Source organism: Mustela putorius, unplaced genomic scaffold (assembly GCF_011764305.1).
Source record: "Mustela putorius furo isolate JIRA1106 unplaced genomic scaffold, ASM1176430v1.1 tig00003911_pilon_pilon_pilon, whole genome shotgun sequence".
NCBI classification, from domain to species: domain Eukaryota; kingdom Metazoa; phylum Chordata; class Mammalia; order Carnivora; family Mustelidae; genus Mustela; species Mustela putorius.
In genome coordinates, this window is record NW_025422058.1 from 4,448,916 (window position 1) to 4,471,728 (window position 22,813).

A 22,813-nucleotide genomic window follows, 5' to 3' on the forward strand; every position below is an offset into this window, starting at 1 on the left:
CCTCTTTCCATTTTTTCTGCCAGCTGTGCTAAAGGTGTCTTTGTAACAAAAGATCATATTCAGATTCATGCATTACATTTAGTTTTCACGTCTCTTTATTGTCTTCTGTCTGGGACAGTGATTCAGTCTTTATTTGACATTAATGATCTTGGCATATTTTGAAAATAACACATTAGTTATCTTGCAGACAGATCTTTAATTTTTTTTAAACAAACCTGAAATTTGGACTTATTTGAGCTTCCTTGTGATTGGACCTAGTTATGTATCTTTGCAGGAGTATCACAGAAGAGATGCTGTGTTATTCTCATTGCAGGTGGTGCAGGGTTTTGGTCTTGATTTTTCCAATTACTGTTGATGTTCACATGGATCACTTTATTAGGATGGTGTCCGGCTGGGCTGCTCCATTGTGAAATTACTCTTTTCCCACTAGTAATGAAATATTTTTATAGGGAGTTACTGTGGAACTATGTAATATATTGTTCCTCATCAAACTTCTAATTTATTAATTTATTAATTTACATTAGTATGAATCAGAGTTTCCTGTTATATGCAAGGAGTTATAATTTTTATTTTTATTTTGGTACTCAAATTGTCCTAGGTTTGATCACTAAGAGCCCTTTAAGATGTTTTTTGTGTCCTGTGTGTCCATTTTGCTACATGTCCCCATCACTCTTTGAGCACTTCTTTGCTTTTAGATATGAACAGATGGTCTGGATTTAACTTCTATTTTCCCTGCCCCAGCCCTGGGACCTTTCTCCAAATGAGCCCTCATTTCTTTTACTGTAGGCTCAAATTTGGAAACCAAGATGTGGGTGCTAGTTTTGCTCATTCCTTTGGGGGTGGGAGGTCACTGCTCCAAAACCATCTCTGAGCTAGGGAGTATATGTGTATAGATACATACATATACAAACATTTACATCTATGTTATTTATATTTATTGAAACCCCTAAGTTTCAATACCTCTAATTTCAATTCCTCACAAGAATCATCTTTATTTTCTTCTTTTACATTTTTAATACTCCATTCTCTGACAGTGAGAAAGCTGGCTTCCATTATCCTTAATCTACTTGTTTATTTGATCAATTCCTAGTAGGTTTCCAATTTCATTGTTGCCTCTACTCTCTTCCCTACATGGGTGTCCTCCTCATTCTGCTTGAGCTCTTATACCCCACACCAGGCTATAGAGTTGCCAGATTTAGCAAATAAAAATATAGGGTGTTGCCATTTGCAATGATGTGGATAGAGTGACAGTATTATGCTAAGTGAAATAAGTCAGAGGAAGACAAATACCATATGATTTCACTCATATGTGGAATTTAAGAAACAAAACAGATGAACAAAGGGGAAAAAAGAAAAAGAGAAGCAAAGCAAGAAACAGACTCCTAGCTATAGAGAAAAAACTGATGGTTACCAGAAGGGAAGTGTGTAGGGAATGGGTTAAATAGGTGATGGGGATTAAAGAGAGTACTGGTTGTAATGAGCACTGGGTGTTAAGTGAAGTACTGAATCACTATATTGTATGCCTGAAACCAATATTACACTATATGTTAACTAACTGTAATTTTAATAAAAACTTAAAAATATTTATAGGATGCCTAGTTGAATTCAAATCACAGATGACTACAGAGAATTTCTTGGACAAGTATATCTCTTGGACAAGTATATCTCATGCAATATTCAGAATATACTTATACTAAATATATATATATATATATATACTTATATATATATATATATATATTTTTTTTTTTTTTTAACCTGAAGTCCAAATTTAACTGGGCATCCTGTATTTACTCTGGCAACCCATAGGCTGATCCTCCACTTGGATCCCCTCCCACCCCGCTCAGACTTGTAAAACCCAGTTTTGGGCTTCTCCAATGTGTAGATTCCTCTGTTTCTCCACTAGGGCTCTGACCCTTCCAGATGCCAGGCCACCTCCCTCCCACATTAAAGCTTCCCTCACCTAGTTTGAATTTTGATACATCATGTGAAATTGCCTCTAAACATAGATGCTCTCTTATCTACATAGATTTTAATACCTCTTACCAGGGCATCCCTATATGTGAATCCTTTTCACATTCCGCTTGGGTTCAAACAACCAGTGCCAAACTGTCCCTCCATGGATGTAGTCCTTACATGTCCAGCCTATTATATGCCAAGCTTTCAATCCTACCCCATGTTGATGCCCTCCTCCACTTACTGGGGCTCAGATACCACATACTGAACCCTCTTGGTATGGAGATCTCTTCGTTCTGGTATGTTTCTGATACCCTAAGTCTGACCTCATTCATGGACATCCATTTCACTCCATAGACACTCTAACCTTCTATATAAGACTATACCCCCATGTGGTCACTGTCCTCCCCGTTTAAGGCTGTCTTCTCATGTTCACTGTGTATGAATCCCTTATCATTCTGCTTAAGCTCTAATATGTCACATCCTCTGGCCCTCTGTGTAGATGCCTACCTTGTTCTGACCTACTTAATGGTTTTAGGATTGAATTCTTTTAGGAGGAGAAAGAAAAGGGGAAGAGGAAGAACAAGATTTTGCATCTTGATTCAAGAGAAGCAAGGGCAAGAATGTTGGAGTGGATTCATGTCAGCAGTGATATTATGATGAAATTGTCCATTCGTTTCTTTATCACAAAATTACAATGTGCCCCCTTACTGTCTCAGTTTAGCCCCCAACACATTCTTGTAAGCATCCTATATTTCAGGTGTGGCTGTACTTTTGGATTACATGCTCTTATGTTTGGAAAAATTAAGGAAAAGTTTACCCAAATATATTTTCTACTTCTATCTTTTGAATATTTTGGAGGAAATAAAAACTAAAAGAAAAGGCTACTAAATGTGTGGTATTTTACTTCTTTTCTCTTTATAAATATTTTAGACTATCCTGTCCTTTAGAGCAGTCATTCTCAAACAGGCTGCTATTTCAGGAATTAACTAGCAAGCTTCTTTAGGAGATAACTATTCTTTCTCATTCCTTCTTTCAGACATTGTGGTAGGTCGCTAGGGGAAGAAACAGGGGTAATAGAGGGCAAAAAAGGTGGTCTAGAAAATTCCAGAGATGATACAGTTTCAACCCTCCTTTGTTAATATAATAACAACACTCTGATCAAAAGAACAATATTAACATGACAAAGAACAAACTAGTGTTCAATACTTCATTTTTCTTGTCATCAAATGTGTTATGGATTTTTTTATGTTTAAGTTATTTTCTTTATCTTACTGCATAGAAAATCTGTGCATCTGTCATCTCTGCTACATTGAGCACAAATTTTTCCTGGTCTATAAGGCCTTCTCGACAGAGATCCTCTACAAAAAAGCAGAAAACATTTAGTTAGAAAAAAGTCTCAAATTTCATCATTTAAATAATATGGTTACCAATTTTTAGTTAGGTTATTAAGGTGATTTAACTAAGAAAAGGGACTTAAGGAAGTACTGAAGTTGGAGATGTAATCTTCTCCTTTTCCCCCCAAGAAAATAGTCTTTTCTGAAATGAATCCCCATGTCCTTAAAACAAAGTACTGTAATTTAAGTGTGAATGAGTTTTAAAGCTGCTTTAGGGGTGCCTGGGTGGCTCAGTGAACGGTTAAGCCGCTGCCTTCAGCTCAGGTCATGTTCTTAGGGTCCTGGGATCGACTCCCTCATCGGGCTCTCTGCTCAGCAGGGAACCTGCTTCTCCTCCTCTCTCTCTCTCTCTGCCTGCTTCTCTGCCCACTTGTGATCTCTGCTTGTCAAATAAATAAATAAAATCTTAAAAAAAAAAGCTGCTTTAATTTAAGTTTGTAGCAAAAATTTACTTTCAAAATGATGTTATAGAATGTTTTATAATTAATTGCTTTCTGCTTAGTACAAATATATAAAAATTTCTATAGAAATGATATATTAATTTTCTGAAAAGTTTGTAAAGTTCTGAAATGCCTATTGTCCTAAAGAACCAGCTGCATGATTTACTCAAAGTCTGCCTTAAAAATAAGTAAATATATAAACAAGCAAATAAATTTAAATGGGATTTTACAAATTTGGTTTAATTCATTGTTTAGAACAGAGGGAAGAATTGAGAAATTATTACATCAGTTGCCCAGGGCTAGGTAAGAAAGAGGCCACACAATAGATACAAATTGGGAAATTTATATGAAGGATTTAGGTTGAGCAAGAGGGAAGATAGGCAGAGAAATAATATTTAACAAGAATACTTATTTACTCAGTGTATAGGTGAAAATTTTAAAAACAAATATTAGGCACAGAAGACCCTGGTTAGGTCACTCTGGGCCATCCAGAAGAAGGGTGAAAACTTAGAAATATATACCAAAATAAATTTACATCATGTTAGAATACAATGGGTCTTCTTTTCCAAAGATTTGAATTTCATATCACTATTTATATTATATAGCCAGAAATGTCAGACTAATACTCTCCCATGCCAATATTTTTCTTGTTCTGAATCTGTAAGAAGTTTAACGTAAATCAAGTTAAGTCCGAATCTACAGTACAATTCCACAATTGCAATTGGAATTATTGGCCTGGATTAGGAGAAAAGAAAATTAAATACCTATTACCAGCAAGTTCCATTGAAATTTCAAAGCTTCCCTGGAAGTACTTGAAGAAACAGACAAATTTCTATTTTTAGACATTTGCTTTTTCCAAGAATCAGCCTAGAGGTTTGCTGAGATCAAGTTAAAACAATCCTCTGGAACACTATTTAGACTCATATTTGGCCATACGTTTAGGATATTACTACTCTAGGACATGTGTCCAGGCCCTAGATAAGGCTGTGTTGCCTGGGTGGCCTAATGAGTAACTATACACATGTCTAAGCCTAAGTCCACTAGAAGATCATTATTTAAATTCTATGATATGGATATTATTTAGTTGCACTATCCTTTAATCCTCCCCAAGATACCATCTTCCTTCTGATCTAGTGCCTCATTCATTTTGGTACCTTGGTCACCATCTCCCTTTTCAGGCAAAATTGTTCTCGTCCCTAAATTTGGGACATAGATGATTACAATGTGCTTATGGATGATTCATCCAAAGGCTTGGCCTGTTACTGGATGTCTTTACCATCTCAAATAATACTCCATAATTGTTGGAGCCACTTCTGGATCTTGTTATCCCCTAAAACTATACCTCTGAACTCGCGATAGCATACATTCCATTCACTGACTGTAGCCTCCTATCCTTGCAGCTTGCTCACTCATTTACTCCTGTCATATTTCTTCATTAAGTTCATTGGTACTGCAAGTCTAATTTATCCCTATCTATCCTATTGTCTCTTCTCAATAAAGCCTAGGTCTATTGCTTTGCATATTATCTGGCTAAAACCCTATAACTCCATTATTCTTTTCCTTTATGTCTACCTGACAAAACCCCAGTGCTGGAAAAAATGACAGAACCTTAACAGTCTGCATGCTCCATGTCTGCTTCAAGGCTGCTGGGTGTGTTGCTGGGAAAAAATCATTTTAGGAGGTAGAGAATCTTTCTATTTCTCTCTAATCAGCTTCCTCCCTCATTTTCCATCATAACTCTTTCAAACCTTCCCAAACCTCAAAATTCTAGCTTTACTGTCTCCTTTATTCTCAGGACATTATCTGTCCTACTTCACAGTGAAATATAATAGCCTTTTAGATTGAAACATGGGAATTTTTTTTTCACTAAACATGACAAATATTCCTTCTTCCTTCCTTTTTTTTTTAAAAAAAAATAAAAAAGATTTTATTTATTCATTTGAGAGAGAGTGAGAGAGAGCATGAGAGGGGAGAGGGTCAGAGGGAGAAGTGGACTCCTGGCTGAGTTGGGATGGCGATGTGGGGCTCTGTCTTGGGACTCCGGGATCATGACCTGAGCCAAAGTTGCTTAACCAACTGAGCCACCCAGGTACCCTCTTCCTTCCTTTTTAATACAACTGGAGAACTGCCCCTCCTTCCTTCTAAGGCTAATTTCTTTAATAACATTCCTTTTCTCAGGAACTTGTACCTTTGGATATTTATATACACACACACTCACACTCACACTCTGCCTTTGTTCTTTACAAAGAATTGGTTTTATCTGTATTTGACCTTTCATATCAATATTTAAATAGGCTTACATCTTTCCCACTTTAAAAACAAAACAAAACAAAATAAAAGCAACAATAAAAGAGCCCAGAATTCATTCATCTTCCTCTATTCCACAGAAATGGCTCTTCTTATGCTTATCAATGAACTTCTCTTTAATCTGATATTTTAATGTCCTTACTTTGCTTGACCTCTTAGAAATTTTGGACTACTACTTCCTTCTAAAAACATGCTTTCCCCTATGCCTCCTATGATACTCTTCTTTCTTTTCTCCTACCTGTGTGATCATTCTTAGGTTCCTCTCCACACTTCATCTTCCTTTAACTGCCCTTAAATGTTGGCATAAGATTCTGGAGGTCCTGTTCTCTTTTTACTTTATACCTCTCACTAGGCAATCCCATTTACTCACATGATTTCAATTACCCTATGTAGTCTTGCACTCCAAATATTTGTTCTATGCCATGCCTTACTCATGAGCTTCTGACCTATATAACCAACTGCTTATTGAACATCTCAATGCAGGTAAATCACAGCCAACTTAAATTAATTATGTTCAAGATGGATTTCATGATCTTCCCATTGCAGTTAATGGCAATACCAGTCATGCCTGAATTATAATTCTGAGAATCTTCTTTGACTGTTACCTCTTTTATTTACTTCCTTTTTTACAGATTTAATTAATTAACTAGTTAATTAATTAATTTCAGAGAGAGGGCATACATGCAAGTGAGGGGAGGGGCAGAGGGAGAGAATCTTTAAGCAGACTCCTTGCTGAGCATGGAAGCCACCTAATGTGAGGCTCAATCCCATGAGATTATGGCCCCAGCCAAAACCAAGAGTCTGATGCTTAACTGACTGGACACTGTCCCTCCTCTTTCTCATTACTTAGTATAATGATCTACAAATCCTGTTATTATTGTCTTCTAAAAATTTCTTAAATAATTCTCTGATCTCAATCCAGATATCCTTCATTGATGTTAAAGTAAATAAATAAGTAAAGGTAATACATGTATAATACTTGTAAGTATATGGTGGAAAGGAAGAAGCAGAAAAGGCAACCTTATTTTTATTTTTTTTTAAATGATTTTATGTATCATTTGAGAGAAAGAGAAGGGAGAGCATGAGAGGGAGAAGCTGACTCTCTATCAAGTAGGGAGAAGGGCAACTTAAAGGGGAAAATGTCTCCTTCCTCTACATTTCTTTCTATCTTCCCAGAGATAACTTCTGTTTAATGTCTTCTTATGATTCCTACCAGAAACAAGTGTTTTTTTTCCCCATAAAAATTCTCAGTACTTATATATTGTGATAGACTACTAGCTATCAATCTAAATATCTCTTAAAATACAGAAATAACAATATTTTAGCTTGTCACATTATTGGCTAACCATGTTATGTTTCCCAATTTCCCTTGCAACTTAGATGTGGCCATGTGATCAGTTTTATATCCAATGGAATGCAAACGGCAGTGATGTGCATCACTTCCCACTTGTGCTATAGGAGATGGTCACGCAGACAACACATTTCTTTTGCCTTACTATGAGATTAAGCAAACCCTTATCTGTGACTTGGGCTTGATCTGTAGACATAGATTCTGCCTCCAGGGAGTGGTGAAGAAACAAGATGGGAGCAAGCTGGGTCTCTGAATGACTAGTAGAGCAGACTTACACACCTAACTGAAATTTCCCATTTCTCTCTTCTGAATCAGTGTATTTTCTGATAATGCTAGCTGCTATAACAAGAGACCCAGTCTTACTTATTATTGTTCTGAATCTTACTTTTTCATCTAACAAGTGAGATTGGTACATAAAGACACCAGTATTTTCAATAGTTATACAATAATGCATGGTAAATTAATTGTTCAGTCTGCTCTTACTTGAGTCATTATTTTTTAAATTTCAGTTTCATGCTATTAAAACATACTGAAATGGGTATCCTTGTGTATATATACCCATTTCAGTATGTTTTAATATATATATATATATATGTTTTAATATATATATATACACACACATATATATATAGGCTTATTTTCATGAAGATATTAAAATGATACAATTCTAATAAGGATATTACAAGAATAAAAAGTAAGTATATTTTAAATTTTATTATTCTGCCAAATCCAGGAAGATTATACCAATTTACTGTCCCATCATATGTGCAGAATATCAAGCTTTTCTATCATCTCAGATGGATGAGTGAAAAGTAGTAACTTGTATTTGTTTTTATTTGAATTACTTCAGTGAGGAATAAAATTGAATATCTCCTCATATGATTAATTTTTTCTTTTTAGTAAATGACCTTTTTCATATCTTCTTTAAATTATTCTTCTGTGTTTTCTCTTTTTCTTCATTATTTGTATGAATTTTTTGCAAATTAATGAGACTAATTCTGCCATATATTCCACAAATATATTTTCACAGTATATTGTTTTTTTCTTTGGCTATAGCTACAGTATTTCTTTAGCTATAAATTAATTTTAAATTTTTATGTAATCAAATGTATTCATATTTTCTGGATTTTTATGTTCTGCTTGGTAAGTCCCCAGGCTGATCTCTCCATTTTGGCTGAGCCCAGACTGCAACTGTATCTTCTCAGTGCTGTGCAGCTTCTGAAATTTCTGTGTGGATTTTCAGCTTCTGAGCAACTGCTCCTATTTAATCTTTCCAGAATCTTGTCTTAGGATGGGTAGCTTAGGAGTTGACCAAGGACCCATAAAGAATTTTTATAGGTTTTTGGGTGTCCTTCTTTGCAATCCTCTCCTCTTCGGAATCCTAATCCTGAATATAAGGTATCTTAACATCAATAACCACTGATATTTCCTATGTTCAGCAAATAACACATTTGTTGCTTGGATTCTGTTTCTCTGGCTCTGGTTTCGAGAATTCTCTCAGAGAAAGCCAAGGCAAATATAGGGTTCCCACTGAGTTCTTTTCTATTTGCAAAGATTATGACCTGAGCCCAAACTGAGAGCCAGACACTTAACTGGCTGTGCCAACCAGGCACCCTGAAAGCATTGTGTAAATGAACTTTTGCACACTCATTGAAAAACAGAACACCGTAAAGACCTTAAAAAGAATCTGGAAACTCTTTGTGTACTCAAATGGAAAGACTTTCAGTTTATATCACTAAGTAAACAAAAAATTGAAGAACACCACAGGAAGTGTAGTAGACTTCTGTTTGAATTGTGGAAACGCGCACATGCACGCACACACACACACACACACACACACTCACAAAGACAGATATACTTTGGTATATGCATAGAATATATCTTTTAAGATAAAATATTGGGGAGGGTAACTGGAAGATAGAAATGGGAACATTAATTTCTTTTCAATTTTCTATCATGATTTTTCTATTATGACTATTAAGTAGTAAACATGTTTTATTAAAATGACCTAGAATTACAGTCCATAGAAAGTAATGAGAAAGAGGTTTTACTACACAAAATCCTAAGGGCCAGCAGAAGTTGCAATCAGAAGAAACTATATAACTGTAAATATCTTCAATATTGAGTAGGATTAAAGATAAAGGAATGTTGTATACCTTAACAAAAACAACCTCTGTTCCTAAAAGATACTTGGAAGATTGAATATCTCAAAATTACAAAATAGAAAGTAAACAAAGAAATTAGAAAGTATGAATCAATCTGGAATCTTTTCTTTTGAAAGATCAATGAAATAGATTAAATCCTCATGAGCTTCATTAAACAAGAAAAGAAGAAAAATATTCATTACTAAGCTTTCTCTACATTTACTTGCAGACACAAGTAAATGTGTAGAACTTGCACTTCAATACCTCCCCCTTCCCTCATATGTTCTAATATAGTCTACCTCTCTCTCTTTTATTGATGGCTTTCTTTAGCTTATAAAAATGCATTAGTAACCAAGGTTATAAAAAACAGCTTTCATGTAACTCTACACAGTGACCTCTTTTTCTTCTCTCTGCTGCCAATCATCTAATCAGAGTAGTATTCTAAATTGGCATTATTTTTCAAACTGCAAGTCATGAGCCTTAATAGTTCATAAAATCAAATTTAGTGCTTCATAGCCAACATTTTAAAATATGAAATAGTTGTATTAAATTGCAAGCAAAATATTATTTCATATAACATGTTTTTATTTTAAGGATACATATTGTTTTATAGATATTTCCTTTTAGTTATATACTGTATTTCATAATTCTAAGATGCATATCTTTTCATATTTTAACATCTCTGTAAATGGGATACGTGTTACCATTGATGATGTCTTAAAATCATAGCCAAGCAGTGAATGCGATATGGTTGTCACTGAACATTTGTGAACTTGTCATAGCTCTTCATATTATCATTGCTTCAAATGGTTATATGCATTGTTTATCCTTAATGTATTTAAACTGTTATTCAGAATGTCTGAAATGATTACAATATGATATATCATCGAATCATAAATTATTATGTATGCAGAAAAACATGAAAAAGAACAATCTCATATAGAATTAAAAAATGGTGGGAAAATAAGTCTAAATGTTATTTTTTAAAAATGCTAGCACAGTTCTAGTTTCTCTCTTACCTCACTAGACTCTCTTTATACTCCTGATAACTCTTTGCCTGAAGTTAAAATACTGTAGTGATGAAGGGCTTCGTCCTTAAGTTTCTTCTGTTCTATTTTCTATACTTAACTTTCTCACAAGGTGATCTCAGGAAGGACCAACTCATTTCTGCCCCAGAGTCTTTACCTGCAGTTCTTACTACTTTGGAACCTATCCTATACCTTCATGTCTCATGATTCATTTACATTTCCCATAGTTGTCTGCCTACCCAATGTGTCTGAAACAGAACACTTTCTATTCCCCCAAGGTTTACTCATTTATGAGCCTTCCCTACCTAATTTAATGGTATCACCACTCATCTAGTTGCTCAAATTAGGCAGATATATCATCCTTGATTATTCTATTACATTCACTCCTCAAGTTAAATCAATCAGCATATATTATTAGCTCCATCTTCAAACTACATCCTGATCTGACCTTCCGTCACCATTTCCATGCAATGGTAGGCAGAATTCATGTCATAGAAGTATAGGTATTGACAGTGGTAGAGCAGAACTTTCCTTTGAACAGTCATCCTGGGGCACTGGCTCACTTTAAGCCATGGCTCTGCCACCTTCTAGGACAACTGAATCTACCACCAGATCCTCTGTGTCCAGCCAACAGATGAAAAAAGATCAGAGTGTGAAGGAACATGGGGAAAGTTTTTAAAGGGTAGGCCTGAAAGTGGCCTATATTCTACTGGCTAAAGTTTGTCACAGGACCCCACCAAATTTCTAGGGAGGCTGGGAAAAATATATTCTAGCTATCTGTTTATGAAATAAAGAAAATGGCACCACCTGCCAAACTCTATTTCCTTAACTATTAAATAAAGAAAATTTTCTTTATTAAATACTTTTGGATACTATCATTTACTTCTTTTGGCATTAGAGTCAAGTCGTTTTCATCAACCCCAGATCCCTTACTTTACCTTTAGACCTATATTCAGGTAAATGTTTCTATGATTTCATACCTGCTTTTACAACAACTCTATTCTATTTAAAGTATACGTATGTGTGCATTTTGTTAATGTTGCCTTTTAATTTATTTACTTACTTATACATTTGTTTATTTTTACACATTTCCTTCCCAAAAGAGTACAAGCATTTTTAGGATAGACACCGTATTAAAAAATATGGAATTCTCTTGCCTATTCAGTGTTTGGTGCACCTCCCACAAATATATATTTAATTAAACAAAAGGCTCTGCAGTCACCTACAGATACAACATGTCCAAAAATAAACAAATGCTTTTTCTCCACACTATATCTTTTCCTAGCTTAGTTAATAAAATAACCTATCACTGAAACTTAATTTTTCATGGTCATATTTGATTGTAGCAGTTCCAATGTCTAAGTTCAAGGCTAGTCTAATTAATACTTTTAAAATTTTACTTTATTTTGTTTAGAAATATTTGAGTCTTTGAAACTGAATAATAATCACTAGAAAATGATATATATAAATATTATTTCAGTTCATTTTTTTCTGATCCTTACGAGTGATCTTAATCTTTATATGAGTATTTTATAGACTAGGAACGTTCTCTCTTCTTTGATTATTATTTACACTCCATTTATTCTTCTCTGTTCCTTAGGAGCACCAGTTTATAGATTTATCTGCCCTATATAGTTCCTTTCTTTCTTTAAACATATTTTGATTTCCATTATTCATCTTTGTGTTCTAAGAGGTTCAAGATTGTCATTGATTTATATTTTCTCTATGGCAAATCTGTCTTATTCTTCCATTCTGTATTACTTTCCTGTGGCTACTTTAACAGATTAGTATAAATTCAGTGATTAAAGTAACAAAAATTTATTCTCCTAGTTCTGGGGGCCTGTAGTCCAAAATCAAGTTGTTGGCAGGACTGCATTCCCTCCAAAGGCTCATGGGGGGATTTCCTTGATTCTTCCAGGTTCTGGTGGCTCCAGAAGTTCCTTGGTTTATTAATATATCACTCCAACCTCTTCTATGATCTCTTTGCTTCTTCCTCTTCTGTGTAACTAAGTGCCAAATTTCCCTTTCCCTCTCTTACATGAATATATGTGATTGCATTTAGGGCCACTTAAATATTCTAGGCTAAGCAATTCCTCTTAAGATCCTTATCTTGATCACATCTTTTGCCATATAAGACAATACTCATTCTTGTCATATAGGTTAATATTGACAGTTCTGTTAATTAGGACCTGGTTATATCTTTGTTGGGGGTGTGGTACCATCCAGTTCCCTAAACATTCCAATTTTCAGTTTGTCTCTCTTATATTAATTTTTACTCAGTATTTCATAATACTATGATGGATTGATTTTTCTGCTAACTATTCTTATGAAAGATAGCTATTACTGTCTACTTTGAGTACATATAAAATAAAATTTGGACTGAGTTGACTAATGTATGTTCTAATCTAGATCCTTCATGGGGCAAACTTGCCAATATTTGTATCAAAAGAAAAATGGTTGATAGAAATTTCAAGAAAAGCTTATGGGACAGGTGGGTGGAAAGTATAATAATCCTACCTTGTAGCTTCATCTTATCACTATACTTATAGCGTAGTCTTGCACTCATTACTGTAATTAAGGTCACCAAATACCTTCATCTTATCAAATGAAAATGTCATCTCTCTTTCCTCATGCTTTTCATTTTTTTAGAGGCATCTCATACAGTTAGCCACTTTGAGCATATTGACTCATGTTTTTTACTTGGCTTCCAAGTACCCCTTACCAGCACCATTTAGATTTTCCTCTTATCTTCTTTGTCTAAATTTGAAATATGGTAGTGTTCCAGGACTTGACCCTTAAAATAAATCTCTATACTCTCACATAAGGTGATTTCATTCAAGACTGTAATTTATTTCTATCTCAGGGCTTTTATGCCAGTAGTGTCCTCTGCTTAGAAACCTATCCCAGATCTTTGCAGAACTTTTTACTTCTCATGATTCATTTCATTTCCCATATTTATATTTCCACCTAATATGTCCAAACCAAAACACATTTCCTGTTCTTCCCTATTGAATTGATGGCATCATTATTCATCCAGTTTATCAAACTAAAGACATAGGTATCATCTTGGATTATTGATCCCATGTATCCCTCAATCAAATCCATAAACTAATATTATTAGCTCCAGATTAACTCCATGATATATGCAGAAACTGACCTTTCCTCTCAATTCCCATTCTATGATAGGCAAAATTCTAGGATGGACCATAAGATCCTTTCCCCTGGTATCTACATGTCTTGCTTAATTCCCAGGACAGTGAGTATGATGAACTTTACTTCTATTAATAATGGCTTATGTTATATGGCACAGTTGACCTTAAAATAAGAAAAACTATCCAGGTGGGCCTGACTCAATTATTTGGCACTCTAAAAGCAAAGAGTTTTCTCTAGCTGGTCACAGAAAAGAAGTCAGAGACTTGAAGCATGAGAAGGTTTTACTGACTTAAAGATGGGGGCAGTTTTGTGTTAAGGAATGTGGGCAGCCTCTAGAAGCTGAGAGGAACCTCTGGCTGAGAGCCAGCAGCTAAATGTGGTCCAAGTCCTATAATTACATTGAACTGAATTCTCCTAACAATTGTAATGTACTTGGAAGCAGATTCTTCCCTAGAGTCTTAGAGATAAGAACTCAGTCAAGTTCTTGATACTGGCCTTTGAGACTCTGAGCAGAGAATCCAGCCACAGCTGTGCATGAACTTACAGCCTATAGAACAATTTGATAACAAAATGTACTGTTTTAAGTCACTAAATTTGTGGTAACTTATTATGTAACAAAAGAAAACCAATGCACATTCTAAAACCCTAATCCAAAATAGACTAGGGGCACCTGGCTGGCTCATTCAGTATAGCATGCTACTCTTGATCTCAGGGTCATGAGTGTAGGCCCCACAATGTTTGTAGGGCTTACTTAAAGAACAAGAATACCATAGTCTATAGCCTGTAATATAGAAAAAATCCAATTGTGTTTACTTCTTCTTTGTACCCATATTTTCCTATACTCAGTGCTCAGTATATAATAGCAAGGATAATGTTTTGGTTTTTTTAAGGGTTCTTTTCAAAACATAAAAAAGATCATTTCACTCACTTGTTTAAGACTTTCCATTGCCTTGGCCACTACGTAGGATAAGTTCCAAAATCCTTAACATGCTATTTGGTAGCTGTCACCTAATTTTCCACTTGAACTCCTATCTCTTACCAGTTATGCATTTCTCAGACATGCTAAACTCATTCGAAGCTCAAAGGTTTTGTATATGCTCTTATTTCTATCTGAAATATTTAGTCATCTTCAGGCCAAATGCCACTTTCTCTTACAACTACCTTGCCTATATTCCATCTGCTTATTTTGCCTTGTGTTTTATGGCATATTTCATTATCTAATTAAATGTTATTTATTTATGTGTTTATTTATATATTGTTTGTCTCCCATCCAAGACTACAAACTAAATATGGTCAGCCTTTTTTGGTCTTGTTGGTAGACAAATCTGTGCCTTGTATAGAGGTGTTGAGTGCATTAATGAAGACTAGTGCCTCAGAGGAAACCTCTTTCCTCCCTTAAATCTGTACCTAGTTCCCTAAATTTTCAATACCAATTAGCAGTTAACTTTCAAAAGTTTCTCCCTATAACAGTTATCATCCCAATGCTTTCATTCTGTAGTAATGAAAGGAAGCCTAAGAGGTTTTAAAATGACGCTATGTCTTGACTTGTTTTGTATGACTGTGTTCAGGGTCACAAAACAGGGTCAGGAAGGGGATTTCTGAGTGTGATTTGATTTATATCATAGTTCTCTTATTTTCCCTAACCAGAGGAATACAATCAGTAATCAGTAACTGATGTGTTTTTTTGTTTGTTTGTTTGTGTTTTCTTTTTGGCTAGTATCAGAGCATTTTATTTGGCAGAAATTTTTTCTTTTTTTTTTTAAAGATTTTATTTATTTATTTGACAGACAGAGATCACAAGTAGGCAGAGAGGCAGGCAGAGAGAGAGGAAGAAGCAGGGTCCCTGCTGAGCAGAGAGCCCAATGCAGGGCTCAATCCCAGAACCCTGAGATCATGACCTGAGCCGAAGGCAGAGGCTTAACCCACTGAGCCACCCAGACGCCCTGGCAGAAATTCTTTCTTAATCCTAGCATGTAGTCATTCTTTTTACTGTTTTCTTAACATGTTGATTAGGATATTTTCTCACTTGATTGGACATTTTAATAGTATTACTTATAATGTAATCTTGACCTATAACAAAACTTCAGATTTTCCCACAAAATTCTCTAGCCGATGGAGGCTATTTTGCAAGGTAGTTATTTCCCATAATAGGAAGGTATTCAGGTAAGTAAGGAGAAAGAATTCAAATTTAAATTTCTTTTCAGTGTACCAGAATTCATTGTTTATGCACCACACCTAGTGCTCCAAGCAATTTGTGCCCTCCTTAATACCCACCACCAGGCTTACCCAACCACCATCCCTCTCCCCTCCAAAACCCTTGGTTTATTTCTCAGAGTCCATAATCTCTCATGCTTCATCTCCCCCTTCAATTTACCCCAATTCAATTTTCCTTTCCTTCTCCTACTGTCCTCCAGGTTATTCTTTATGCTCTACAAGTAAGTGAAACCATATTATAATTGACTTTCTCTGCTTGATTTATTTCATGCAGCATAATCTCTTCCCGTCCATGTTGATACAAAAATTGGGTATTCATCCTTTCTGATGGAGGCATTATATTCCATTGTATATATGGACCATATCTTCTTTATTCATTTGTCCATTGAAGGGCATCTAGGTTCTTTCTATGGTTTGGTGACTGTGGCCATTGCGGCTATGAACATTGGGGTACATATGGCCCTTCTTTTCACTACATCTGTATCTTTGGGGTAAATACCAGTAGTGCAATTGCAGGGTCATAGGGTAGCTCTATTTTTAATTTCTTATGGAATCTCCACACTGTTTTGCAAAGTGGCTGCACCAACTTGCATGTAAGAGACTTCCCACCAACAGTGTAAGAGACTTCCCCTTTCTCCACATCCTTTCCAACACTTGCTGTTTACTGTCTTGTTAATTTTGGCCATTCTAACTGGCGTAATGTGGTATCTCAATGAGGTTTTAATTTGAATTTCCCTGATGACTAATGATGATGAACATTTTTTCATGTGTCTGTTAGCCATTTGTATATCTTCTTTGGAGAAGTGTCTGTTCATATCTTCTGCCCATTTTTTCACGTGATTATCTATTATTTGGGTGTTGTATTTGAGGAGTTCTTTATAGATCTTGGATATAAGCCCTTTGTCTGTAGTGTCCTTTGTGAATATCTTCTCCCATTCCCTGGGTTGCCTCTTTGTTTTGTTGACTGTTCCCTTTGTTGTGCAGAAGCTTTCTATTTTGATCAAGTCCCCAAAGTTCATTTTTGCTTTTGTTTCCTTTGCTTTTGGAGACAAGTCTTGAAAGAGGTTGCTGTACCTCGTGTCAAAAAGATTACTACCTATATTCTCTCCTCTAAGATTTTGATAGATTCCTGACTCATGTTGAGGTCTTTCATCCATTTTGGGTTCAACTGATTAAAAAAAAAAACATTTAACAAAATATAGCATCTGTTCCTGATTAAAATTCTTCCAAGTATGGACAGAGGGAACATTCTTTAACTTCATAAAATCTATCTATGAAAACCCACAGAGAATATAATTTTCAATGGGGAAAAGCTGACAGCCTCCCCTTTGAGATCAGGAACACGAAAAGAATGCCCACCCTTGCCACTGTTGTTTAATATAGTACTAGAAGTCCTAGCAACAGCAATCAGACAATGAAGAGAAATACAAGGTTGGCAAATACAAATTGGCAAAGAAATACAAATTGGCAAAGAAGTCAAACTCTCTCTCTTCACCAATGGCATGAAACTTTTTATGAAAAACACAAATACTTCACCCCCAAACTACTGGAACTCGTATAGCAATTCAGTAATGTGGCAGGATACAGAATCAATATACAGAAATCAGTTACTTTCTTATACACTAGCAATGATAATATAGAAAGGGAAATTAGAGAATCTATTCCATTTACTATAACACCAAGAACCATAAGATACCTTGGAATAAACCTAACCAAAGAGGTAAAGGATCTGTACTCGAGGAACTACAGAACACTCATGAAAGAAATTGAAGAAGACACAAAAAGATGGAAGACCATTCCATGCTCATGGATAGGAAGAATAAACATTGTTAAAATGTCTATACTGCCCAGAGCAATCTATACTTTCAATGCCATCCCGACCAAAATTCCACCAGCATTTTTCAAACTGCTGGAACAAATAATCCCAAAATTTGTATGGAACTAGAAAAGACCTCAAATCACTAAGGAAATGTTGAAAAAGAAAAACAAAGCTGGGGGCATCACATTGCCTGATTTCAAGCTTTACTACAAAGCTGTGATCATCAAGACAGCATGGTACTGGCACAAAAACAGATACACAGACTGGTGGAACAGAGTAGAGAGCCCAGATATGGACCCTCGACTCTATGGTCAAATAATCTTTGACAGGGCAGGAAAAAAAATATACAGTGGAAAAAAGACAGTCTCTTCAATAAATGGTGCTGGGAAAATTGGACAGCTATGTATAGAAGAATGAAACTCAACCATTCACTTGCACCATTCACAAAGTTAAAATTCTTTAAGGAAGTAATCCTTGGCTAATTTGTATGTTAAATCAATATGCCCAAAATATGACTTTTTTCAATATAGAATTGAAACTATTTCAATTTAAAATCTTTAGAATCTTTTTTTTTTTTAAAGATTTTATTTATTTATTTGACAGACAGAGATCACAAGTAGGCAGAGAGGCAGGCAGAGAGAGGAGGAAGCAGGCTCCCTGCTGAGCAGAGAGCCCGATGTGGGGCTCGAACCCAGGACCCTGGGATCATGACCTGAGCCGAAGACAGAGGCCCTAACCCACTGAGCCACCCAGGCACCCTAAAATCTTTAGAATCTTACATTTAATTCTTTTATAGTGCACAAAGACATTTAGAAGAATATTTTGAAAGTTAGGAAAATTTAACCTTGAAAAATTCCCGATTTATTTTTATATTCTTTTTAAAATTTAAAACAACTTACCCTGGTGCATAGTTGCATATGAAAATTACTCCATATCTAATATGTCCAACTCTTGTACATGAAGTAGCAGCACAACCAACTTTGTAAGATGTGTCCCAAACAAGCTAAAATAAAATTTTCAAAGGAAACAAAATTTGATTCTAAACATTTACTGTCATGTTATAAACAATAATATGGTCAATTCACAAGGAACTGTTAACCAAGCAATTTAAGGAATATGAAGTATTCTCTATTTGGATGCAGGTAGAGAATTCTCATAAATTTAGGGAAGCATTTCCCAAACTCTATTTAGGAAACCTTTAGCAGGTTCTGCCTTAGGATAAAGAGTTTGAGAAACACTGATCCAGAGAGTTTTACACCTTGAATCAATTTTCAAACTCCTGTTGAATCTGAGAGTTCTAGGTTATTCACAGAGAGGAACAAGGAAAAGAGAAGTTTTGGAATACTGGAAGTTGTGACTGGAAAGGAGAAAAATGACATCAAGATTATAGAAAGGATGGAAAAGCAATATAAGAGAAGAGGGTAACTGAATGCAGTCAGCATTTCTCTTCTTTTGTTGAGGAAATTCCATTATAAAATAAAATAGAGTCTGGACCTGCAATTTAAAAAAATGTATAAAAGAGCTGGTTTATATAAAAAGAAAAACATGTCTTGAATTGGAGTGACAATATGAGAATGATTGAAGATATTCCAGAAATTCTCTGTAGGACTTTAGTATTTCAAATACTTCCACGTAACAAAAAAAGTACTTGTTTTGTCTGTTAACATCTGTGGAAGAGAGAAACAGTTTCTGGTATCCTTTTCTCCTTATCCTAAGCTTTAGTGGTTTTAAAAAATGAGAATTAAAAAATAAAGAAAAAATAAAAGAATAAAGAATAAAAAAATGAGAATTTTTAAAAAAAGAATTAAAAAAATTCTTATGGTTTCACTTACTTGTGGAGCATAAGGAATAACGTGGAGGACATTGGGAGTTGGAGAGGAGAAGTGAGTTGGGGGAAATTGGAGAGGGCGATGAACCATGAGAGACTGTGGACTCTGAGAAACAAACCCAGGGTTTTGGAGGGGAGGGGGATGGGGGCTTGAGTGAGCCTGGTGGTGGGTATTAAGGAGGGCACATATTGCATGGAGCACTGGGTGTGGTGCATAAACAATGAATCTTGGAGCACTGAAAAAAAATTAAATTTAAAAAAACAATTCTTAAAGAAACAGAGTGATATATTAAAAGAATAGAGAAGAGAATGTCAGCAGTAGTTGAAATGGAATTAAGCAGGTAAAAAACAGGAAACAAAAATCTCTAGGATATCAGAATTAAAGAGGAAAAAATAACAGGACAAGATCATGGAGTAGACTTGGTTAATTTACTGGGATTATTAAAATCGTATTAAGGAGTCTGACTTTGATATGAGCAAAACAATGGAGAACCATTCTAACTTTCTGGAAGAAAGAATGGATCAAACAGCTTTGAAACACGATTCATTCGATGGAACTTAGATACGAATTTAACATGACAAAATCATAGGATTTTAAGTTCTGCATAAAACATGACATCATAGTCTATTGATTGAAAAATAATCATCTCTTTTTTTTTTTAAAATAATCATCCCTTAAACCACCTTGGAAATTAATCCAATTATTTCTTGATTCCTGATATAAATATTTATGGAAAACCAAAATAATGTTATGTTCTTGTTGTGTTGAGAATGTATGTGTAAGATAACTCTCTGTACTCAGCACAGTATAAAGATTATAAATAATGTGACAGTGAAATAACAAGTGTATATAGAGGAAATAACAAGTGGTTCAGTATTGCTGGAGTATAAAGTGTAAAGGTGGATTGTTAGATGAGACAGGAAAACAACATCATTAATTTGCACTTAAAATGTTTTAATCAATCAGCTATATAGTAGTATGTGTACAGATCTGTGCAAAAAATAAGAAGTTCTTTACTTATGTCTATAGTCAATAATTTAAAAATAATTTTTGTTAGTTTCTTCCTTTTCCAGTGTGTATTACTTTTAGAAAAGCACCTTTCATTTTTGGGTATGGAAATGAGATTTACTACATTTAAAGGAATGTTTTAACTGTATGGTTCACATAATAGATGCAATCACAGACATTTTGAAGATCTAGGACTGATTAGAATTTTGATTCTATGAGAAGTAGTAACTTTACCATTTGAGGTTATTTATAAAATTGAAACATAATCAAAAACTTCATAGAACGCAATTAAGGAGTCTATTGAATTAATATAAAAATTAGATACCTGTTTATAATTAGAACAGTCACTAGAGCAACTGTCATTTTCAAAATTGTACCTTTTCCTCTCTTCATACCAACTTCTGATAGCAATACTTGCAGTGAATTCATTTTCAGGTCCGACCCATATATTTTCACCAATACCATTAAATACAGGATGGGCCATGTTTAGTTCTTCTAAATGATTATTATGGTCAAGGATACATTTTTTCCCCCATGCTCTAGCAGTCCGTGACAAAGCTGTATCCCAAGTCTGAAAAAATGCAAAAAGCAAAGAAAAAATAATAATAATGAGCATTTTTTTTCTTGTTCTCTAAATTATTTTCCTTGAGTTCTCATATTCTGTTTAAGGAAAACAATTCAAAACTGTGCTTATGAGCTTGTTGGTAGAATTTCTATGGGGGAAAATGTTCTTGAGTTAATCATAAATGAAATAAGTATTTCCTGAGGCAAAGGACTATCTATCTAATTGTAATTTAAAAATCATATTGTTAGATGATGCAAATGGTTATACACTCTAACATGTATTCTGTTCAGAATATATACTTTTAATCTCATTCCTTTTCTACATAATAATACAATAATTTAAAGTATTCATCCAAGAACTATTTATTGAATACTGAGTATATGCAAACTATTGTAATGTGGGGAATAAAATACAAAGTCAGGCATAAATTTTGTCTTCTATATTTTATAAATATAAAATTTTAACACATAGTTGTACTTGCTGAATATTATAAAAGATGCACATGTAAAGTTTTGTGGATAGTCTCAGAAATATAAGAAAATATCACAAGATACTGTTCCCTTGTTACCTATCTAGAAATATTCAGAATTGTGTAATTTTTTCACTATTTTGAGACTCATTAAGTTCACTGTACATTTAGATAAATCAACAAAAAAGTTGTAAAATCAAAATGGTTTGTACATGCTCCAATATATCTGAAAATAAACGTTTCTAAAAACGAATACCAAGATTTCCTTTGAGTTTTCTTAATTTCATAGATTATACATATAGAAAATATAGAAAACAAATATTTCTTTAGAATATCCCTCGTACTTTCCTCCCCAAAGGTAAAAATTGTTAAAAAATATTGCTTATGTATACATTTCTCTATCTCTGTATATATACATAAACAAACATATTCAAATATAAGATATAAGCAGGGATGTGGTAGGTAGGTATTGGGTGATTTTTTTTCTATACTATTGTAATCATGCCATACACAATATAACTGGCCTTCAACTTCGCAGTTTTCACTTAAGAGAGATTGTTCCATTTTAGCATAACTAGATCTACCCAAGTTTTATAAAGTCAGCACAGTATTATTCCCCAATATGGATATTTTATAACACCTGTTACCATTCCCCTATTAATGACCTTTTAGACAGCTTTCCATCTGCAAACAATGCTCCAAGGACTATCCTTCTATTGCTTTGTTTTGCATATTGTTTATATATCACATGCTACTATGTACTAGTCCCTATTCTAAGTGTTTTCTAAGCATTATCTCACTCAGTGTTCACAATAATCCCATGACTTATGCATAATTATTGCTTTTATCACACAAAGGAAGTAACTGAAACACAAAAAAGTTAAGTAGTTTACTTATAGCTACTTAGAGTCAGTAAACTGTGGAGCCTGGATTTAAATCCAGGAAGTCCAACTCTCAAGTCCAAGTTTGTAAGCATTTAGTCATTGCTTCCCATGGCTGTGTTATGGGATAATACTTTTTAATACACTGCTGGTATTTGCTTAATTTTGCATAGTCCTTTAGAAGAGCAATTGCTATATATCATATAAATTTAAAATACCATACCCTTAATTTATTTATCCTATTTCTCGAAT

The 22,813-nt window shown here is 34.5% G+C and overlaps 1 protein-coding gene and 1 long non-coding RNA gene across 2 annotated transcripts in view; one reads left to right on the forward strand and one right to left on the reverse strand.

Moving 5' to 3' along the window:
* The window catches only part of LOC123388828, a 35,632-nt gene extending 32,821 nt beyond the window's left edge, over positions 1-2,811 (forward strand). Inside the window, exon 4 of the long non-coding RNA XR_006603339.1 lies at positions 2,511-2,811. This is a non-coding gene — a long non-coding RNA (uncharacterized LOC123388828). The remainder of the gene's footprint in view (positions 1-2,510) is intronic.
* The window catches only part of GLIPR1L2 (GLIPR1 like 2), a 30,755-nt gene that overhangs the window by 7,223 nt on the left and 719 nt on the right, over positions 1-22,813 (reverse strand). The window contains exons 2-4 of the mRNA XM_004752403.3: positions 20,972-21,217; positions 18,709-18,812; positions 3,232-3,317 (exon numbers count right to left, since the gene is read on the reverse strand). Of these exons, the coding sequence (XP_004752460.1) occupies positions 3,232-3,317; positions 18,709-18,812; positions 20,972-21,217 (436 nt within the window). The remainder of the gene's footprint in view (positions 1-3,231; positions 3,318-18,708; positions 18,813-20,971; positions 21,218-22,813) is intronic.